This window comes from Meriones unguiculatus, chromosome 21 (assembly GCF_030254825.1).
Source record: "Meriones unguiculatus strain TT.TT164.6M chromosome 21, Bangor_MerUng_6.1, whole genome shotgun sequence".
Lineage (NCBI taxonomy): Eukaryota > Metazoa > Chordata > Mammalia > Rodentia > Muridae > Meriones > Meriones unguiculatus.
The window spans coordinates 19,641,315-19,664,249 of NC_083368.1; the positions used below are offsets into that span (position 1 = coordinate 19,641,315).

Consider the following 22,935-nt stretch of genomic DNA (forward strand, 5'->3'; position numbering starts at 1 on the left):
TTTTTGATGTAGAGAGGGATTCCAAGTGGAGGAAAGAAGCTGATCCAACCTTTGAAATAAGAAAGCCAAACTTATGCTCCAAGGCCTAGGGAATTGGCTTGGCTGCAAAAGAATTCATATTTTACTGGGTCAGAATTTGTGAATTGCCAAGGAGGTAGCATGTTACTCTTCAGTGAATAGCAAGTTACTGAATAATTATGTGACGACTGTCAAAGCCAAACCGATGTTTACCTCAAATATGTGTCCAATAACTTCAGCTTTGGGAAAATCACAGGAACAACACAGGTGTGAACAGAAACAAATGAAAGCAAAGACTAGAAGGAAAGTCCATTTACTCTAACGATCTAGGTAAATGTACTTAGAACAGCAAAAGTAGATGAACCACTGACAGCACAAATTAAATGTTCTGTGAGAATTTTACTTGCAAGGAAGATTTTTTTATTTAATCTGAACTAAATAAAATCTGCCGTCTCCAGTACAGAGCAATTTGTAAAATAAGTAATGTGAACCTACAGTACTGCCACGTGCTGACTTGGTGCCAGGGTTCCAAGCCGGGCTCACCATTTGAAACAAAAAGGGAAATTCTATAGGCTAGGACAGTTTCCGGAACACAACAAAGACTGAAGAAAATACAGTGAATTAGCATATGAATTGGTGACATTTAGAATCATTAAACTCTCACCGTGCGAGAGAGAAACAGTAAGAAGAGAGAGAAGCAGAACTGAATCTGGAAAGCTGAGCCTTATGGGTCAGGGTGACATCACTGTAGGAGATGGATGAGGAAGGATGGCACCTACCGAGACAGGTGTCATGGCCTCTGCAGCAACACACTGATGGGCTTATGCAAATCCGACTGATGCCTTTACACAAAGAAAAAGGCTACAGTCAAAAATCAGGAGAGGCAGACCAAACGTCTCGGCATTTGAGGCTGTCTTTAATGAGAAGCTAGTGCCAAATCAAACCATCAATATAAAATTAAATACAGCTCTGTCTGAGGCACCACAGAGGCTGCTTTAAGTCCTGTGTGTACAAATTAGGATTCATCACAGTTATTCCATATGGAAAATGGCAGATCTTCTTCAGTCCCAAGTCAGGTTCTTCGTAGATCCTCTTCACAACTTTACTTTTTCTGCTTGTTTTGTGATACTTCCGGAGATCTGCCTAGCCCTTGCCACTCTGCCCATTGGCCCTCCTGCTGAGCCACCAAGAAGAGCACCGTTTCCGCCATAGCACACAGCCCTGAACTGCTTGTCATTCTTTTCTGCTCAAACTGACAGATTAGCAGCTGGCTCCGTCTGAACAAGTACTGAACCGAAGCCAAACAGCTCTGTGGTATATCCTGACCCGTTTGCAATCTTAGAAGACAGCTGAAGAATTCCCAGGAAAGGGAGGTGAAAGCAATATGAAAACGTTGAAAACAGGTCATCTGCAATTCACTTCATAAGCCCAGAAGCACTGTGGTATGTTTCAGAGCCGCCTCCTCTACAAATTCTGCGTCCACGTTGTCCCGTCCTTCCAAATCAGACAGGGCTGGGGAGGGAGAGAGTGTGTGTTACTGTGAGGCCACAGCTCTCTATAACTTTGTTCCCATAGCTCACTGGAAACATCATTTTATATTTTAGTGAAATGTGTTCTGAGAATACATGGTTAAATGTCATTAAACTCTGGCTTACACACCTCAAGCACCTTTCTTTCTTCAAAGGTGAGTAAATATTCCTTTGGTAATCTAGGTAGGTCAGTTTTCTGTCTAACAAAGATCGACTTTCCTGAGGACATACTTGTAAGGGATGTTTAAGGAAGAAACAATACAAAATGTGAATAGGGAATGATTGACATGTCAAGGGAAACTCCTAGGGACAGAGGAGTGGATCACCTTGGTTGGAGGACTCCAGACCCGTCAGAATTTCGATGAAGTAGTTCAGAGGCAGAAATTCTACTGGAAACGATGACTTGTCAATCATACAGTTCCGAGGCTAAAAGGGAAAACACTCCCTGTGTGTTAATTGCTTCCAAGATGTACCCAACTTTAAATCAAGTGATAAAAAGAAAATCATAATCGCGTCTGCCATGGTATGGCAGGTCGGATCTGAGGAACACTCACTGTCTGGGCTTCACACAGATTCACCTCCTTCTTATAGCCGCTCAGCAGGTGTGCCACATGGTTCCGTGAGATGATGTTGGAACTCATGGGATGGTCCCAAAGCCGAAAGACCTTCTGGCCAATAAGCTACACGCAGTTGAAAAATCACAAAGAGGAGAGTATAGGTCACGGTGCACTGAACAGATCACACGCCTACTCTTAACCTCAGACTGTTATCCCCTCATGGCTAGCAACCCTGAAATGCAAAACACGTGACTCCTGACTGCTGGAGAGAGGCCACGCCCATGAAATATGCTTCTGAAGTTTTAATAAACACTCCCTCAACGGCTACCTTGGAAAGGAAAGCAACTTTTATATCAATGCTGCCAAATTCTTTTTTTTTTCTTTCTTTCTGGAATGATATTGAATCTGAGATCCTTCAAAGCTGGAGATGAGCATGCCAACCCAAAGTAACACTTTAACTGGAAACTAAAGGCATATTTATGCTGATTTCTCTTCTATTGTCTGGCCTAGAAACTTTAAATACCCTAATAATACAGGGCATAAAAAAAAAATCAAACTTGGAGTCTAAATTAAATGTCGACACTGTTCTAGGAGACAGAGCTTGGGAATGGTGGGAACTTTGTTCCCGTGACTGGACAACTACAAGGCACGACCACCAGGTCCAGAAGGGACATCCTTTTGGGGAGGGTGGCCAGTGCCAAAGGTCCCGGTGCTCACGGTATATAAACAGCACACGGGGCTGGCCAGGCTCTAGGGTCAGGAAGTTTGCAAAGTCAGAGGTGCGAAAGGCCTTGCTGGGGAATTTCGTACTTTCATGATGTTTCTCATTACAAGAGCTCACATCCCCCACAAAAAAAAAAAGCAAGGAGTGCCTTTGTAACATTTTCCTGCCATGTTTTTCGTTCCAGTTTTGACCTGGTAATGTTTTCCTGTGCTCAGAAATGCAATGGGAGGAGGGAATGCAGCTCTAGAACCTTCTGACCTCACCTGTATTTGAATTCCTTATCAGTCTAAATGTCAAAGGCACACACTTCCCCTCTCCCTCCTACATGTAAATATCACAATGGTTTCCCCGGAGAAGGACCGGGTTAGTTATCCGCATACACTGGGCCGCAGCACAACGCCAGAGAAGCACACTGTGCAGGCCTTCGGGAGCAGCCAGCAGAAGGGTGGAGGTGGATGGGATTTCATGGAAGGGCTGACAAGTTAAACAACTGGACAGACTTCAGCCAGGGCGAGGAAGCTCTCTTCTTACAAGAGACAAACGAAGGAGGGTGGAGAGAGGAGGCTTAAGAGCAAATGAACTTCAGGATTACCGGAGGGAGCCTCACAATGATGCTGAATTTCAGTTTTTCATTTTTCTCTGAATTGTCCAGATCTACAACAAAGTTGGAGATTAACAAATAAGACAGACATATCCGTTCAAATCCCTCAGCGTGATTTAAACCCTGAGTGTTTCCTCCTGAGCTGCCCCAACCCTGCACTCACAGGCTAGTGATACTTTCAAAGTTTTAGTTGGTGACATAGAATGAAGGGGGCTTTTATTTTGTAACAGGCTGCCAGCACCAAGCAGTTTTCTCTACTAACTTAGGCATATGGTACTCTGAAGAGCGGCACGCATGTGAATGACTACAGGAGAAAGCTTACAAAGCAGGCTCACACAAGCACTGTATCAATTTTTCTTGCATTTCAAGTCTAACTTTGAGATGACCAAATTAACGAGCTGAAAGTGAGCCAATTCATAACACTTTCTTGGAAAAACACCCACAGACTCCTAGCCTCTTTTTTACCCTTATATACAGAAAACAGATCTAACTGCAGTGTGTGGATTCAGGAGTTCTTTGGCCTCCTGAAGCACTAAAGGACTCTCAGCTGGGCTGAAGGGATGATTCCAGGACATAGGCTGTATTAAGAATTCGTAGGGCCCAATGCAAGGTGAAAATAAAATAAAGCGATGCATGTTTAAATAATAACTTCAATATACACGGTGGATCATTCAATTAAGCGTGGGACCTATCTGAACGTAGCTGGGCCTGTGTGTCTCCTACCCAGAAGTCAGCCCTGAGGGTGCCCAGGCTGAGCCTCGTCCTCTGGTTAACTTGGCTTTGCTTACCTTTCATGAGCCTTGTGACTGCGGTCTCCGTGAGCAGCAGCACCCCATTATCAATGTAGTGTAGCAGGTTGTACAAAGGGAGACAGTGGACCCCAAGGATGGTGTGCAGAGAGTGGAAACCTAGGGTGAGTGGAGCAAGAGCAGCCATGATTAAGCCTGCATCTCCAGGTGACAGAAGGAAGGGACTAATCATGCCAACTAGGCACTGAGCACAGCGCTTAGGGCCTGGGGCAACTGGTCCCTTTAAGACAAGGTCCAAGTTCCCTTCTTCTGTGATTACAATTAAGTATCATAATGGCTACACACTCAGTTCCTGGTCAGTATTATTTCACTGTCCTCAATAAACAGATTTTCAAACTCCATCCGCCCAAGCTAAGAGGTTGCTGGGATGGGGACCATTTTGCTGAAAGGTAAAAAGAAGCTGGAATCAGAGGACAACAGCTTGTATGCCCCATCTCTAGCATCTCATGGAGAAAGACTGTGGACTAAAGTAGAGAAAGAAAGAAACATAGATGACATTGGCCCTATCAGAACCCTGTAAGAACTCAGTAGAAATGAAGGCTTGTGGTCTCTCTCTCTCTCCTCTCTCTATGCTCTCTCTCCCTATGCACACTATCAGTGACAAGGAACAAGACACATGGAAGCAGATAACAGAGCAGGTGAAAAGAAGAAGACCCCTGTTTGGAATGTCAGCATCTGGGGGACCTTGGAAGAGATCTACACTTAGTGTGCTGAAATGCCAGAGGCAGCAGAGCAGACCTGGGTTAGGATCCTGCTGCTGTCTAACTCACCAGCTCTACATAACCGGCCTTTCTGAACTTCTTTCCTTGATTCCTATGGTGGAACCACCCATATCCTTCCTTCTGGAGCCCTGCTCACGGTACAGTGCAATTAACACCGGGCACTCTCTAAGCAAGCACTAGCTCACTTGTTCAACATCCAACATTATCAGACACAGCAACTAGATTCCCACTTCATAGACGGGAAAACTGAGACTTACAGGAGCAGAGGAACTTCCCTGTATCCTATAAATAGTAAGCAGTAGGTTAAGGTAGCCTGAACATGGGCTGTGGGGTTGTAGCCTCGTTTCTAACCCAAGACCTAAGGTGAGAAAGCATGGGTGAATTGGGAAACATGGAGTGATCGCTTGAGCTGAGATCTCATGATTGACAGGTAAGTTTGGACAAACTTTACTCCGCACACCCCCACACACCGGACAGGGGTGTGGCAGGACAGTGGACAAAATAGTGACCATTACCACTCCTGATCACCTTGCTGTGCTGCAGAGGTGGCAGTTAGCTCATCATGAAAATAAACATCTTCGCGCGTGACCAGTTCTGTGCTATGTGTACATGTATCATGGACCCAACGCTGGATGCTACCAGGGATTTTATCGATCCAGAAAACTCTGAAGAGGCACAGGAAGCTTTTGAGAATGACAAAGGGAAGAACTGAATTTTACTTTTGGAATATTAACATGCGAACAGACAAAGAACGGGTTAGACTCATAGGAACGCTGTGGCCTGGACACGTACGAGAGGGACTGGGGTCACCAAGGGGGAATGGAGAGAAAGGGCCGTGTCCTAGCTAGGGTTTCTATTTCTGCGACAAAACACCCTAACCAAAGGAGCTTGGGGAAGAAAGAGTTCACTAACACTTCCACGTCAAAGTCTATCATCACAGGCCCCAGGGACAGGAACTCAAACAGGGCAGGAACCTGGAGGCAGGAGCTGATGCAGAGGCCACGGAGGGGTGCTGCTTACTGGCTTGCTCCTCATTTCTTGCTCAGCCTGCTTTCTCATGAAACCCAGGACCAGCAGTCCAGGGAAGGCACCACCCAAAATGGGCTGGAGCCACACACGTTCATCACTAAGTAAGAAAATGCCCTACAGGCTTGCCCACACCCCAATCTTAGGGAAGCAGTTTCTCAGTTGCGGTTCCCTCCTCTCAGGTGACTCCAGCTTATGTCAAGTTGACATAAAACTTGCCAGCACAGGAGGAGGGAATTGTCTCATGGCAATATGTACCCGCTTTACAAACTGATCAGATGCAGGAACGACAGAAGCATAGCCTGCTCTCAGGGATGTACACGGCAAAACAAATGATGTTCAGTGAACTGGAGTTTTGGGTTCTGAGAAGTCATGGCATTTTCTCTCTGAACATATGAGTCATGAGCAGTGGGTCATTCCTAATTCCTGGCAGCATCAAGGGTCACATGACGTGCAGATGTTGTCCTCAAGGAGATTTGAATGGGCTAAAAACAGACTGAGTTCACTGGGTTCTCCCAATGCAGCACAAATTATGGTATTACTGACAAATTGGCACAAATGTTTCACATGGACTCAGAACTTCTTTCTGAGACTAATAAAGTAAAAAATCATTTTCCTGAAAAAGCACTCATACTATATCATGAGTCCTATTCCCGGACAAAATTTCTTCCCCAGTCCTGTGTGCGTGCTGAACATCCCAGTGGCCCTTCACCTGCCCCTATGCACAGTACCAAGTGCAGCGGCCTGCTGATGGCCTCAGCTCTATGTCAGCTCCTAGCAGAGCATGGGGCTATCACTAACCATCATTTCATCCCACCAATCCTCATCCTCCACTGCTGCTGGCCTTGCTGTAGCCAGGGAAAGAAACATTAAGACAAACATACAAAGGAACAAAAATAAAACAAACAGAACCAAAACTCTGCTTACCACTTTCTCGCTCCCTTCTTTTATTTAAGTGTCTGACCACTGAAACTTAAACAACTTTCACTAGTCTCATAGGCCTGAAAAGCAAGCACCCTTTTACACATGCATTTATTAACTCCCTTTCCCTTGTATACACACACACACACACACACACACACACACACACACTCCAGAGTCACTTCACCCTCCTTTCTCTTGTCACAAGAAAAAAAAAATAAGCATTTGATAGAGAAGAAGAATCCAGGTGTGATGAGTGACATGCACCTGTGATCCCAGCACTTGGAGTGCTTGTCAGAGGCTCAGAAGTTCAAGGCCGGTGTTGGCTACGAAAGTTTAAAGCCACCCTGAGCCACCTGACCCTCCAATGGGGGAGGGGGAAATGGTGCTGAGGGGCTCAGAGGGTGAAGGAAAGCAAGGAAGGTAACAAACTGAAAAGGCAGCTACAAAATGAGGAAGGAAAAGTGCGTAAACCAGAAGTCTGATAAGGGGTTAGTATCCCGAACATAAAAATAATAAAACGAGTCAACAGCAAAACAACAGACAATCTTATTAAGCATGCCTGCACAGAGCTTTTTTTCTCCCAAAGAAGACATACGACTAGCCAAGAGTTACATGGAAAGATAGTCAGTATCACTAATCAGCAAAATACAAACCAAAACCACAGTGAACTATTGCCTCCGACCTCTCAGGGTCCAAAAACAAACAAACAAAAGAGGCAAATGTAAAGAACATGGAGAAATGGCAGCTCTGGAACATACCCAAAAGAATTAAAGTCAAGATGTTTAAGAGATGTGCGCACTAATGCTCACTAAAACTGCTCTTCACAATAGCCAAGATAGAAATGCCCACTGATAAACAGGAAAAGAAAACGTAAATAACCAACGTGTAATGTTACTCAGCTTTAAAAAGAAAGATACCCTGTCCTCCCTGACGGACGGATGGACCTAGAGGGCGCTCTGCTGCTTCAAAAGTCAGTCAGGGAGGAGACAAATACTACAGCCTAATACTTGATTCCTCCTGTGTGTTTACCTCAGGCCTCTCCAGTCAATAGAGTATGAAGCTGCCAGGGAAAGCTCCCAGGAGCCGCACCGTTGGTGCAAGTTCAGCTAGAGATGCAGGTGAGAACATGCCACGGTGGAGCTCGGCAGTCGGGGGAGGTCCGGCCAACAGTGACCGACCTCAAGGCTGACTCTCTATCCGAACCAGCCGCTGACACACAGCTGCCATCTTGAAGTTGAGGTGCTGCCCAGAGACCATGTGGGAAACAAATTTATTACACCGGATGACAGGAGAGCCAAGACTCACCGGGAGGCAGAGGGAAGCACAGGCTGTTAGTAGCATCCAAAATCCTGGTCATAAGATGAAAGACTTCAAAATCTGCGGCGCTGCCACGGTCGTTACTGTGAGAACAGCAAAGTAGCGTGTCAGCTGAGTACCGTGCTGGTCCCGAGCCGTGGCTCTGAGAACCGCATACAGAGCTTCCTATACAATGCCATCTCCTGGGGAGAGCCTCGGAAATGGGAGACTGGCCAACAGCCGAAAGCATAGAATCTCACGTCATACTCAGTAGACTCGTAAATTATAAATTACATTTGTTGAAATTTCCATACTTGGAAGTGGAGGGCTTATGCGTGTCTCCCTCCTCATCAACCCTACGCCAAAGAGGACAGCTGAAGTCATCTTGAATTCTGAATATAAGACTAAGGTGCTGGGACTGGTGAGAACTGCTTTGGACTAATGTTTCAAAGGGGCTTTTCTAGAATAGGCAGTCATCAGAGGTCCTAGCTCTTTGCACACCATGATAAAGGAGGAAAAGAAAAATACTTGCGTACAGGTGGAAAAGCCAAGGATGCACACTGTGTTTCCTCCAAGCGGTCTCCAGCATGCACCAAACGAGATCCAGCTAGAGGGAAAGAGCATCCATGAACCACAGCTCAGGCCCTTTCCTTTGAGGCCCTCCTACCTGTCCTATACATCCAAGACAGTTGGCATTGGGGCTGTGGCCAGGCACACTCTGCAGCTAGCCTTTCTGAAATCAGTTCTGAGGCACTGAAATCCTGCAAACGTGCCGCCGCTGTAGCAGAGTACCCTCTGTCTGTGCTGGCAACGCTCCACTGAGCAGCTAACTGGCTCCGCCATCCACGCGTACAGACTCTCACCCACCAGTGAAAGGCCAAAGGCTTAGCCGTCAGCCTGCCACACCGCAAGGCTGAGGGCTAGGTGAAGAAGGAAGATGACAGAGTAACATGGGCTCGTGTGCATGAGCCATGGGAAAAGACGGCATCAGGGCCAGTTTCTGTGGAGCAAGTCACCCGTCCTCTCCAAACCTCAGTGTCCTTATCCATGAGATGAGGGGAGTGCTCTCATGGGGCTGTTGTAGAAATGAGTTAGTTAAGTCACTCACTGGAATCAGTGCTCAACAAACCAGTACCGTAACATCAGGTGCCTTCTTGGCCTTAGGCTTTATCTGGAAACCTATTCTAATTTTATCAGTAGGGCAGACTCCACCAGGAACGGAAGAGCTGGGAGGCAAGGCAGAAAGGCGCTCCATGCACTGCCAGTCCCTACCCTCGGTGACACGGGATTCTCTGGCCGAAAGCAAGCTACATGTGGACACTATCACCAAGCTCTACAACTCCCTTGAACATGTTTCCAGAAAGACGGCCTACCCAAAGTCTTCGGAGAGTCATAAAAAGCATGGCTGGTAGCATGCTGGGAAAGTCAGGGGCATGGTGTTTCGGGGTCAACACAGGCACCATTTCTGGGCCTCTTGGCTCTAGTGTGAAAACTTGTGCGTGATTAGATATGGTGAAAGAGAATGCTAGAATGGAGGTGTTGGGAGAAAGATGGAAGGACATGGAGGGGACAGAAGCCTCACAAGAAGACCGACAGAGACAACTCTCCCAGTCCCATGGCGGCTTTCAGAGACTGTGACATCAACTAAGGAGCATGCATGGTCTGGACTGCACACGTGTAGCTGACGGGCGACGGGCTGTTTCTAACATGGATTCTGTCACCTGCTTTTTGGATCACCTCCCCCTGGCCTCGCCACCTTGCCTGGCCTCAGGGGATGAAGATATGCTCAGTCCTGATGTGATTTGATGTGTTGGTAAAGGTCAATGTGGGGGGAGGGGAGGGCTTCCCTTTTCTGGGGGAAAAGGGAGAGGGGAAGGAGGGAAAGTGGGGGCCTGGGAGAAGGGAAAGGAGGGGGCATCCTCAGGATGTAAAATAAATAAACTTGTGTGTGTGTGTGTGTGTGTGTGTGTGTATTTTTTTTTTATTTTTTTTGAAATTCACAGCACTTTAGAAGGTGAGACTTAAAGTCAACAGAACGAGACTCCTTCAGGATGTGGGCAGTCAGCTCAGCAGTCTCTCAGACACAAACTGAGAGCTTCGTGCTCTGAAAGCTGTTGCCAATGGCTCTGCACCAGTCCCTACCCCACAAAAACGAACAAACGGAATTTATAAAAAAATGCCATGGACGTCACCCATGGCATTTACCACCAGAAAAAAAAAAAAAAAAGAAAGAAGGTAGGGAGGGGCTCGGGGATGTAACGTTAAGCTCTACCACAAACAGTTCCTCACTAAGAAGACACAAATGACAAAGTCACTGAGACACATGAAAAGAGAAACAGAGGCATGGAGAGGTGGGCAGTAACGTCAGCCTTGTTGGCGATGGCTTCGAGAGAAAGCCGCTGAGGTGTGACAGGTCTCACATCCCGAGCTGAAGCTGCCCATTGCCTGCCAATAGCTGGTGTGGAAAAAAAAATCCCTCATGCCTGCTATGTACAACACTGTGTATAGTCGCCAAAGGGATGGCTATTGAGGTGGGCATGCGCAAAGTGGACCTTGGGGCATAAGGAGGCAAGGTTACTTGGAGAAGGAGATATGCCTGGGTTCCCAGCAACACTAAAAGTGGTAAGTTTGTTAATGGGGTCTTGCCGGTTTGAGATGGTTTCATGCAAGGGGCACCTGATCGTTGCTGAAGACTACAGACTCGGGAAGGCCACCATTACAGTGAAGTTCCAGAACTCTGCCAAGCAGCCTTGCCTATCTCCACTCTCAGAGCCACTACCAGATTGCTTTAAAAATGGTCTTGTTTTAAAAAATAATGTTAGCCAAAAGATAGAGAGAGTACTTATGACTTTGAAGAGAGAGACGCGTGGCTAGGAACACTTCTCTCAATGTGGGTAGGGCCAGTACCAGATTCTGAAAGCACGCCTCACCGCAGTCCTATCGAGAGGGAGGCAGAGAAGCTCTGATGCCCCGATTATGAATGTCATCATATGACAGTGCCCGACCTTTCCTAGTGTATTAAAAGTATAGAATTCACTGGGTCTGGAGAGACAGCTCAACTGATTGCTCTTCCAGAGGATGCTGGTTCCGTGTCCAGCACCCACATGGCAGCTCACAACCATCTGTATATCCAGTTCCAGGGGACCTAACACCCTCTTTTGGCCTCTGTGGGCACCAGGCAATGCACGTGGTGCACAGACATTCGTGCATACAAGACATCCACATGCATAATAAAGAAATAGTTTTTAAAATTACAAAATTCAAGCCTTTCAGTAGATTTTCAAATATGAAAACAGTCACTCATGATGACAGTAAGAGGAGAAAACTTTACAATTAAGTGAAGAGATTCCTTGATCTTTGCCAAGAAACTTAATATTCCAAAAGTCTCTGTAAACACACACACACACACACACACACACAGAGTCACAAAACTGTCTCATTCGCATACAAATCTCACCCAAACTTGGAGAAACAATGGAGCATCCTTTCTCTTTGCTCTTTGTAGTTGAGTATTTTGATTTGTCAAGCATATTATTTCTAGGTTCTACCAAAGCAGACCTTGGCGTCACGTGATTTGTGAACGTGCACAGATGGCTGAAATAGAACATCACCACACCATTTTTATTTACATGATTTGTATAATATTGTCTAATTCATGGCTAACAGGTAATGAGCTACCATCTCATCGATAGATGAGTGAGAGCTGGACTGGAAGCCGGCCTATTTTGGCTTTCAGAGCTAATTACGAATTAAAGCACAAGCTCTCTTGTGTCCACAAACCTTCCTGTACAGAAATCAACACTTATTGTTTAATAAAGAGTTAGTTGGAAGTTACCAAGATGAGGTACAACCACTTGGCAGCTATGTTAGCCTCACTGAGCGTACCACAACTAGTTGACGATAGGACAGAAAACCACATTCAACATCAAATTCTCTCTGCAGTTCTTTCTTCCCATCTCTCAACCTATAGCACCAAATATACCAGTTTGAAGATGGAAATATTTAGGACCTAACCTGGAAAACAAAGTGGGGACAAGCATGTTGGGGCACTGTCTCACTCAAAAAGCTGCAAACACCATGTGAAAACTCAGACAGTGCACCTCGGGTTTGTAACCTCGGGGTTAGGAAGGGGATAGGCGGAGGCCAGGGAACTCCTGGAATCCCTTGGCCAGCCAGCCTAGCAACACAGTAGAGATCCAGCTTCAGGGAGAGACCCTGTCTCAAAAAACTAAAATGGAAAGTGGATATTTGACATACAATACAGGATAAACATGCTAAAGAAGCTAAGCAAGAAGGAGGACCCTGGGTAAGATGATCAATCCTATTCAGAAAGGCAAATGGGATAGACATTGGAAGAGGGAGAAAACAGGGAACAGGACAGGAGCCTACCACAGAGGGCCTCTGAGAGACTCAACCCAGCAGGGTATCAAAGCAGATGCCAAACTTTGGGCAGAGTGCAGGGAATCTTATGAAAGAAGGGGGAGATAAAAAACCTGGAGGTGACAGGAGCTCCACAAGGAAAGCAGCAGAACAAAAAGATCTGGGCACAGGGGTCTTTTCTGAGAATGATACTCCAACCAAGGACCATTCATGAAGATAACCTGGAACTCCTGCACAGATGTAGCCCACGGCAGCTCAGTATCCAAGTGGGTACCCTAGTAAGGGGAACAGGCTGTCTCTGACATGAACTCAGTGGCTGGCTCTTTGATCACTTTTCCCTGATGGGGGAGCCTTACCAGGCCACAGAGAAAGACAATACAGCCAGTCCTGATGAGACCTGATAGGCTAGGGTCAGTTGGAAGGGGAGGAGGACCTCCCCTAGCAGTGGACTGGGGGAGGGGCATGGGAGGAGAAGAGGGAGGGAGGGTAGGATTGGGAAGGAATGAGGGAGGGGACTACAGCTGGCATACAAAATGAATAAATTGTAATTAATAAAAAAATAATTTTTAAAAAGTGATAAAGGAAGACACAGTCAACCTTTGGCCTCCACACGCCCATGGGCACTCTACCCCCTCATGCACACATTTCCGTACATACACGTACACACACACACACATTAAACAACAACAACCATTGGGTTCAGAGACCTTCACCTTGAAAACTATACACTGGGCTAATGGTATAGTTGAGATTGGAAAAAAAAAGTAACACCAACCAGTTTTGAAATGTAGTCTAGAACCAGCTGCTCAATTCTCTTCTTTTCCACACCCTGTAGGTGTCTCAGCAGGTGGTCTCTGAGTTCAGACACCATCTGAAAACAGGACAGACACGGGTGGGTCTCAGAAGGCCCGTTCACACCTGAGACGGATTGTAATTCAGGACATTCTTAATACTATTTCTTACGAACATGAAAAGCCTTGATCTGAGGAAAGCCTTCCACCCAAAGGTACACAACTCTTAACTGCCCTTGGCTGAGATAAATCGATGGATGGCCTCAACATTTCTCTCAGGAGGAACTTCTTAACCGAAGCTCAGGGGCGGCTGGGAGTCATTCAGCCCTGATGAGAATCCTCCAAGGAAGCCTGCGGAAGGCTCCAGCCTCGGGGTTACAGGCTTTGGGATCCACGGAGAGACTGGGCTCCACAGAGACAGAGCTCCATGGAGAGAACGTGCTCCATCAAGAGCTAGTGCTCCACTGTCTCCACAGAGAGCGTGCTCAGGAGTGGGCAGCAGGGACCTCTGGAAGGACAGACACTGCCAGACGTGGGCACCACCCTCTGCACAGCAGCGCCGGCTCACAGGCAAAGGCAATGAATTTTCACTCTGGGTCTCCAGGCTTTGCGTTTTGCTCTGAGCCCTAGCCTCCCATCGGCGGTTGCTTTTCCTGAGCCCTCCAGCTTCTTGCCTTTTTCTTTCCTTCCTCTTCCTCCCACTCCTGTACTCCTTTTGGCCTAAATACCCTGTTCATGAAGATGTTTTTTGTTTTGATTTTAAGTCAAAGAGACCTTTGTGTGGTGGCAGCTTGTGAGAACTGGACAAGAGCATCAGATATGCATAAATCTGCCATCTTAGTGGATTCTCTGTGACCTCAGCAACAAGACATAATGTCACCATATTTCAATTCAGCCTCTTGTGTGAGTTAGCTCATTTTGGCTTTTTCAACAGTTTCCTTCTAAGATATGCTATATGCTTTTATGCTATTTAACTTTTCTGAAATGACTATAGATTAATGAAAATTAATGTCTGGCAAGACACTCAAACAATCCTAACGCAAGGGAGGCTAAGGAGAGAGGATCAGGAATCCAAGGTTCGGTCCCTCTTAGGTACACAGTGAGCTCAAGGCCAGTGAGCTACGAAAGACATGTCTCAAACAAATAGACAAAATAAAATACAGAATTAAAGTAGCTCATAGCTCTGTGCCTGCATGAACATCTCAGCCCAGGCCCCTTTCTCAGGTGTATACCTGTTCTAATGTTTCTTTCTATGTAAGTTTCCCTGTGTCATTAAAATTTTTACACTAGCTTTAATGGCTGGATATGTTTACTTTTGTGAAAAGTACTAAAATGGATTTATTTCCTTTTTACACGTTTTTTTTCACTACTGTTGGTAACACTACACACACACACACACACACACACACACACACACACACCTGACAGAAAAGCTTGCATGAATGTTAGCCAAAGAAATAGTGCCCTCTCATTGGGGAGTTTCATTGTAATGTGGGGGTAGGGAGGCTGCTATAGCCATGACTTTTCAGTCAGATTCCTAGAAGTGGGATTGGCTGGGTTTCATACTTTATTAACAAGATACCACCAAAATAGTTTCTACTAATTTTCAGTGTGTGGCATGAGGACAGAGAAGTCCCTGGATCCTGAACTTTGTTAATATCATAAATCAATCACAGACTACTTTGTGGATTTGATACTCAAAAAACAAAAACAGGCCATGGATATGGATCAAAGGGTAAAAGCGATGGTGATACAAACCTGAAGACCAGAGCTGAGATCCCAAGAACCCACGTAAAGGCTAGAGGAAGGGACATGGGTCTGGAATCGCAGAATGCGGGCAGATATTTACCTCCATCACCACTTACAATTACACACTTACTCGTGTGACTAACCCATCTCCTCCACTAGCCTGAGTATCCCAAGAGGGCAGAAATCAGACATGCTCTGCTTGCCACTGGATACCCAGGCCCAGGTGCTGGCAGCTCCTACTTGTTGAATACTTCACGGAAGACGCCCTCAGAATGAGCAGCTCTCTGTCCTTGCCTGCTGTTTCTCGGCACGTCAGAAGCCCACAGACTACTTACCAGGCCCATGAGCAGCCTCTGGTGCCTGTCTTCCTCTTGTAAGAGGGGCAGTAACCTTGGCTCTGAAATTGAACAGAGGAGCGCTCATCAGGAGGGCAGTGTTCAGGAAGAGGGCTACAGCCAAACCGGCCGGTTCTCAACTCTTTACCCTCGAGAGGCCTACCTAACCCCGGAGGATGGCAGGCCTCACCGGAAGGACTGCGTGGCTCCCTTCAACCTCCTGACCATAGTTCAGTGGCCTTGAAAATTACTGAGCTGATGAGACAGTGAATAACTGGAGTAGACAGTGCTGACAGGCACAACAGTGAGACAGTTAAACCGAATGTCCCTTTCCCCGCTCTGACTGACCCGGCGCTAACCAGACAGGAGGGGCAGGCTAGCAGGCTGGGCTCCCTCAGGCTCTCCTAACAACTCCCCCATGGGGTTCTTTCCCCAGAAGCTCTAGGGCCCCAGAACAGGTAAGAGGGCAGAACCCACAGGCTGGTGCTTCCTTCTGAACAGGCACGGGTACGCTATGGCCCCTCAGGATAAATGTTTTCTCCAGCCTGCTTAACCCTCTGGACTTTGACGAAAGCACCACAATATGAGCAGTGTTCAGTTTCAGGCAGTGATGGCATTCTTCGTGGGAAACAACGCAGGAGACAGGAAGAAAAAAAAAAAATCAAAGCACGTTTCGAGACACTGCCCAGCAAGATGCTAGCCAGCCTGCCACCAGGCAGAGCCTCCAAACCTCCCCTAGGCAGCAATGAAGTGCCCACACTCTACAACTTTTACCCCCAGCAGGAAGAAGACCTTGGATCTCACATACTTATGCCCTGTCTGGTAGAGCATAGTCCCTGGCTACAGGCAAGGATGGTTTGGTTTCCCCCTTGGGGGCTCAGGCTGGTTTCCTGTGGTGACAGGTCACCTCTGGGCTGTGTATACAGCTGTTGAGTACGCTGTTACACATTTCCCAAATTAATTTTCATCAGGGTCCCCACACATTTGAAAAACATCCAAGCCCATAAAACAGGAGTAGATAAAAAACAGTTTCTTTAATGAAGGCTAGCCGTCATGAAGCATGAGCAGCACCAAAAGGCCTGGGTCTGCACAGATTCACTATTCTCCTCCTTCAGTTACCACAGAACAAACCCTCCTTGCCTGTCAAGACTTAATTTTTTATTTTATTTTGTTTGGTTGGTTGGTTGATTGTTTATGTTTTTGTTTTGTTTTGTTCAAGGTTTCTCTGTGTAGCGTTAGCTGTCCTGGACTCGAACTCAGAGCAATCTGCCTTTCTGAGTGCTGGAATTAAAGACATGCACCACCACTCAAGACCTGCCTTGGAAAGTCTCCCTCAGGCTCGCTCTCTCTCCTCCATCAAGCCCCCTTGGCCCATGCCCCTTGTCCCTTCCACTAGGCAGTGACTAGCTGCTCTCTACAAGAACCCTCTGTCCTCACTTTCCCCTCCTACTAGCCCTGAGGACAATGTGCAGGCACTCGTCGTTGGCATATCTAGCCCTACCATCTCAGCTGGTACCCACCCCACAGAACCATACTGCTTACCCAAAGGCCCGTTTTTGCTCCCCTAGGAGCAGGCCCAGGCCATGACCCGATGTGAGCCAAAGGAAAGGCACGTACAAGTCACACAGCTGCAGAGAAAGCAGCTCATGCGGGGGAACTGCCAAGCACGCCCTGCGGGTACAGCCAGAGGTCGTGCTAATTAGATCAGCTCTGTGAGGACCAGAGGGGAAAACCAGAAAACCCAGGCGCTCCTTCAGCAAAACACACTCAGCAGCTGACCCTGGAGGTCCTGGTGGAACTGGACATGGAACTGGCTTTGTGGTTACTCTGACAAGCTGATGTTAAGAGCTGTTACTATCCATTAAACCCTCATTATACCACTGGAAGTGGTTTTCCTGTCAACCCTTGGTTCGAAAGAACAATGTTGCAAACAAAACATGGACTTTAAGACAGGTCTTTTCTTACCCAGTATCCTTTTTTCCATGTTGGAAATCACCCTGCAAAGAAACTGTGTGTTATTGACAAGGGAAACATCATTTGAAAAACTTAGAGCCACAAAACTCCACAGAGATGGCCCCACTTTGAAGCCCCACAAAACCCACTGCAGAAACGGCTTTCTGGCTGCCTGAAAACTCAGAAAATTTAATCACCGTACTAAAAGGTGCATCAAGCAGTTACAAATCTCAAAGCCCATTAGTGCCAACAACAGCAATTATTTAGAAAAACTACAGTTCTCCATTATTGGAAATAATGAAGGCAGAAAATAGAACAGAAGTTGGAATGAGTCCTACACTTTTAGCTCTCAGAGATGACTCATCTACCCAGAAAATATGCTTTCAAAACAAGAGCAGGCTCCACCAACAACTTAAAAAAAAATCAACCTACAATCTACTTCCATGCTCAGAAGTACTCGTTAATAAAAGCCTTCTTCACCGCCTGTCCATCATAAGTCATCTTTTCCAGGGCCTAAGGAGGATTTACCTAGAAGCCTTTCCCACTAGAAAATCCAGCCCCCAGTGGTCTCGGGAAGCCAAGGACAGCTGTTCACTGAGAAGATACCACAAGCGCAGCCAAGCTCGTACTTACTTCACTGCGCTGTCAAGAATGTTCCTCACGTACATTGTGGTCCTTCTTTTCCCCGTTTTCTAGGGGTGAGAACATGCCAAGAATACAGAAGGTGAAAATTTCGCAGATAGCTTTTGTTTTAATAGCAAGAACGAACAGCGATGTCGTTAAAGTTTCAAAAATAATATCGTTTCCCGTGTAACAAGAGCATCTGTTTTTAATTAATTTAATTAATCTGTTTTTAATTTAATTAACTTTATTACCAAACAGCATAATTATAGGAAGTCTGGTGCAGGGGTCCCAGGTACCCGCCACCCTGTTTCCATTAATGTTCTTATCTAACGTAACTATACTGCAGTATAAAAAGCAGGAAATGGATATTGTATGGTATGTGTCCAGCTCTATGCCATCTTACCGAGTGTACTGCCATGAGCCACCAAGATCAAAATACAGAACTATTCCATTTCCACAAAGTGCTCCCTGTATGACCAACCCCTTGACAGGCTGTCTCACTGACCCCTCTCCCCCATCGTTTCAGCAAACACGAGCTGGGGAACACCTACGTCTTTCTGAATAAAGCCTGAGCCACTCAAGTCACCTGACAGCACCCGAGTTGCGCTGTTCATTGCTCTTCTATTACGAGAGAGCCACGTGCCCCTTCACTTCCCTTACTCCAGTTTCCTCCTCCAAGAACAGACAGCAGGAGCAGTCAGTCCTGCCCGCCCACTGGGCTGTCACCGAGGCAATGCAGCTGGTGACGGGGGAGAAGAGCACAGCCAGCGCAAGCCCGCCTGCCTTCGGCCTCCCTCAGTCTCTACTGCTAGCTGCGTGCTCACCTCCTCAGAGAGCAAGTTGTGCCACTCTCTCCTCACAACACTGTTGTGGTAGTGTAGGTGAGGCTTCGTATACTTGATGTACTCCAGCTTGGAGCTCAGCTTTGCCCAGTACCCCTTTAGGTTGTAGACCTGCAGACAAAAAGAGCAGCGATCTGAAAAGCAGGTTCAAACCATGCACTCGCCTCGCCTCCATCCCTCTCAGGTGTTGGCAGTTCTGGGCCGACATCTTTCACAGCACAGCCCCACCTGTGAGACTCGGGAGCCTAGCTCACTTCCCAAAGCTGAGGACTTCCTCGTTGGGTTGGCCCACACAGGTGGTCTGTACTCAAGGCATTTCCTCCCCAGAGAGCGATTCCTCTGGCGTGGGTGGTGTCACCATGTCCCATCAGAAATGTGCTTGTAACTCATAGCAACGGGAATGGGCTCACTTCCCTTCTAGGCTTATTCACTTCCAAGACCTTAGAATCAAAACAACGACGTACACCGATTTCACAATAGTTGCTAAATTCTCCCAGACAGAATTGGTTCACTTTTAAATCTTTGAACAGAACCATTGTATTCACCTTTTAATGACAAGACACGATGCTAATGGATATTTCATGTCGCAGAACATAGTTAACGGTAGCTGTAGATACGGGAGCGTGGTGAGCGCCCGCTGGGATTTCCAGGTCCCTGTGCTCCAGGACAATAATTGCTCCGGACACACGGATTGCAGCAGAAGCAGAAACAGTGTATACTAAGAGAAACCGCACATCAGGGCGGGGCTGGGAGAGGAGTTGGAAACTCAGTGGCAAACACTATACCCAGCGCTGGGAGTTTGTACCCCAGTCTGTGAGGTCGTTCACATGGCGTGGGCTTGCTCAGGTATGCTCTGTCATATGTCGACCTGGGTGAGGGTGGGCAGCAAAACCTTCCGGGCTTCGCTGTCTGGGGTGCTCTCCTGTCTACTGGCATCAGTTGCCTTACATAATACAAGTGTGTGTGTCTGTGTGTGTGTGTGTGTGTGTGTGTGTGTGTTTATTTATTTATAAATATTTGACCAGGGCTAGATACAGCATGCGTGACCTAACAGATGTTGCTTCCTGGGTGGCAGCCTTAACAGAATGAGAAACACGAGAAAATAAGACCCATTACTGTGGTCAATGGGGTCCCGAAGAGCCCCTCACCACATAAGCTACTTCCATTGTTATTGGCAGAGCTTGACGCTAAGAGCCTACACCACGTAATCAAACTGCAGGACATGGAGAAACCACGCTGGTGCAGACCTGGAAACTTCCTCCCTCCTGGCTGATCCAATTATATGCATGTCCTGGCTAGCTTTCCTAGTGGCGAAGGCTTACGCACCTTGATGGAGGATGAAAGTACTCACGAAGCTGTGAACTCAGCCGTCTACAGCACACACACCCCTCGACACTCGGGGATCATCCCCAAAGCGGGGGGAAAGAGGGGCTGTAAGAGCCAGAGGGACTAGGGGACTACTGTAGAACAGTGTTTTCCCGGACAGGACAGCGGCGGTACACACGACCACACAACAGCAGCGAATGCACCCACAAAGCCTGCACCGGGACAAGCCTGCCAGAATCCCGGGTGGCCGCCACCCCTACCTAAAGAGCTATCAGCAATCCATCGCGGCTGGGCTCCTGTGGATGGCTCAGGAGATGAGCATTATCTGCAGGGCGCAGGAGTCGGGTTTTAAAGAACCACAGAAAGCTGGGAGGGAAGTGGTGGGAGGAGAGGAGAGGACATGGAGATGCAGACGAGGGGGTGGCTTTGGTCAAACTATACGCTTGGACTGGCTGGTTTGGTTTGGTTTTCGTTTGTCTGGTTGGTTGGGTTTTGTCAAGCTGACACCAGCGAGAGCCATCTAAGAAGTAGGAACCTCAGGTGAAAACACTTGCTGAAAATAGACTGGCCTGTGGGCAAGCCGGTGGGGCATATTCTCGCTTGCTGACTGGCGTGGGAGGGCCAGCCCCCCTGTGAGTGGGCAGGTAGTCTTGGGGCCTCTAAGAAAGTAAAGTGACAGGACCAGGGAGAGCAGGCCTCTTTCAGGGCTGACTCCAGGTTCCCGCTCAGAAGTCTTACCGCGACCTCCTTTCATGGTGGACCATAGCCATGCACCAAAACAAACCCTTCCCTCCCTGGTTGCTCTCGAGCTATAGTGTGTATCAGAATAAAAACTTAGCTAACACATACATGTATGAAGTTCTTTGAACAGTAAATTTTAAAAGGAAAAAAAAAACTTAAAAATAAATGAGAACTTGAATCAAATCTATTTCACACGCGCGCGCGCACACACACACACACACACACATATTAAATATGGGGCTGAAGAGATGCCTCAGAGGTTAAGAGCCCTGGCTGTTATTCCAAAGGTCCTGGGTTCAATTCCCAGCAACTACAGTGGCTCAGTCATCTATAATGAGATCTGGTGCCCTCTTCTGGCATGCAGGCAGAATACTGTATAAATAATAAAACAGATAAATCTTTTAAAAATATTAAATAACTATGTAGCTAATGTGCTCTTATTGAAAGGACAACCCTAGTTTCACATAGATTTGGGGGTCTCAGTAAAGTGAGTTACATGGTATTTTATGCTTTTCTTTAGAAACCTGAAATGCCATTTCTCCTAGAGAGAGAAAAATCTCAGAATGTTTAAAACTGAGATGTATTTACAGTGTAGATGGGAATGCTGGGTCACATCCAACTCCTTGTCTTTTCTTCAGGTGACTCCTGACCGTTCCTTTTAGAGCAAACCCGTCTTAGCTATCCTTTCTCTCTAGTTTGTATTTTTATAATAGTCAAAAACAATAACAATTCTTCATCAATCATCATTATCATCATCATCATCGGACCAATCCTGCAGCCCTTTTGTTTTCCTACATCTGGCCATGGAATACATGCACCAAAATGAGAAAATTAGTTGGTGATGTGGTGCCATCTAGTGGTCATTTTGGCAATAGGCCCCACAGTCCACCTTGGAATGGTTTTACCCTCTTCTATTCCAGGAGAAAACTGGGGTTCCACCTGTTGTTCAGCCTCCTCCCTTTAGGCCCAGGACCCCTGACAGAAGACCTCACTCACACTATGGCTTCTTCTTTTTTTTTTTTTAATCCTTCTCTTCATTAAAAAAAAAAAAACTTTGGGGGCCAGTAAGACGGCTCAGTGTGTAAGCCTGATGACCTGAGTTCTATCCCTGAGCCCCACAGGGTGGAAGGAAAGAACCACAACCCACAAGCCCTCCTAATCAGCACGACCACACAAACAAACCCACACACAAATATAAATATATTTTTAAAGTTTCTTTTTCCGATAGCCTTGAGTCAATCGAGAATAACAACAAAATTGTGAGCCGGTCCACTGACACCCTTCCAAGGTGCTAAAGGCAGTAAGATGAGTGTGTGCTTACACGAGGATTTTCCTGGGGGGGGGGGGGTCTTTATACCTTGCCCTAGACTTTTAAAAGTGTTCGTGTCTTAAAATAGTCAAAGCCGCTGAATAAAAAGGTGTTGTGTCTCTGTTCTTGTAAATTGAAACATTTCCTCCTAGAGGGAGGATGAAGGCTCAAAGCCTAGGGAAGCTAGCAAAACTCACAAGACTTGAGAAACTCGTTCCCGGGCTGCATATCACTAAGCGGTTACTTTGGAAGAGATGGTGAGTCTGTGGAGCAGCATACAATTAGGCAGGGAGCACCACTGAAGCAGCTGCCCCGGGATCACCCAAGCACCTGTAAACAACTCCTCACCCACGATCCTATAGGTGACCCCAGCAAACTCATTCCACCAGCCTATACATGAGTGGGATCATTTCTTTAGTCTGTTCTTGGTGCCCTATCTAAAAGAGTAGACGTTTGTCCACGTCTGCCCAGGAAAAGTCACACAACAGAAGACAAAAGATCTGTATCTTAAACAAAAGTTAAAACTTACAGAGTTAGTCCAAGGTCCCCTAAATAGTCCCGTATGAACTTAGAGGCCTTTCAGAGAGAGCCTTGGCCTATTTGTTTGGCTGGTTGTTTGCTTGGTTTTTGAGACAGGGTTTCTCTGTGTAGCATTGGCTGTCCTGGACTCGCTTTGTAG

General features: G+C 46.8%; 1 protein-coding gene across 7 annotated transcripts in view; it reads right to left on the bottom strand.

The window, feature by feature from the left end:
• Positions 1-415: 415 nt before the first annotated feature.
• Gsap (gamma-secretase activating protein) overlaps positions 416-22,935 on the bottom strand; it is an 82,596-nt gene continuing 60,076 nt past the window's right edge. For 6 of the 7 annotated variants that reach the window (XM_060373944.1, XM_060373943.1, XM_060373946.1 and 3 more), the window contains 12 exons: positions 18,863-18,991; positions 18,048-18,106; positions 17,427-17,458; positions 15,462-15,523; positions 13,362-13,457; positions 8,743-8,813; positions 8,216-8,310; positions 4,218-4,337; positions 3,421-3,482; positions 2,102-2,227; positions 1,874-1,973; positions 416-1,530 (listed from right to left, as the gene is read on the bottom strand). In XM_060373944.1, coding sequence (XP_060229927.1) covers positions 1,439-1,530; positions 1,874-1,973; positions 2,102-2,227; positions 3,421-3,482; positions 4,218-4,337; positions 8,216-8,310; positions 8,743-8,813; positions 13,362-13,457; positions 15,462-15,523; positions 17,427-17,458; positions 18,048-18,106; positions 18,863-18,991 — 1,044 coding nt within the window. In that variant the 3' untranslated portion in view covers positions 416-1,438. The remainder of the gene's footprint in view (positions 1,531-1,873; positions 1,974-2,101; positions 2,228-3,420; positions 3,483-4,217; positions 4,338-8,215; positions 8,311-8,742; positions 8,814-13,361; positions 13,458-15,461; positions 15,524-17,426; positions 17,459-18,047; positions 18,107-18,862; positions 18,992-22,935) is intronic. The other variant, XM_060373945.1, reaches the window with a different exon arrangement.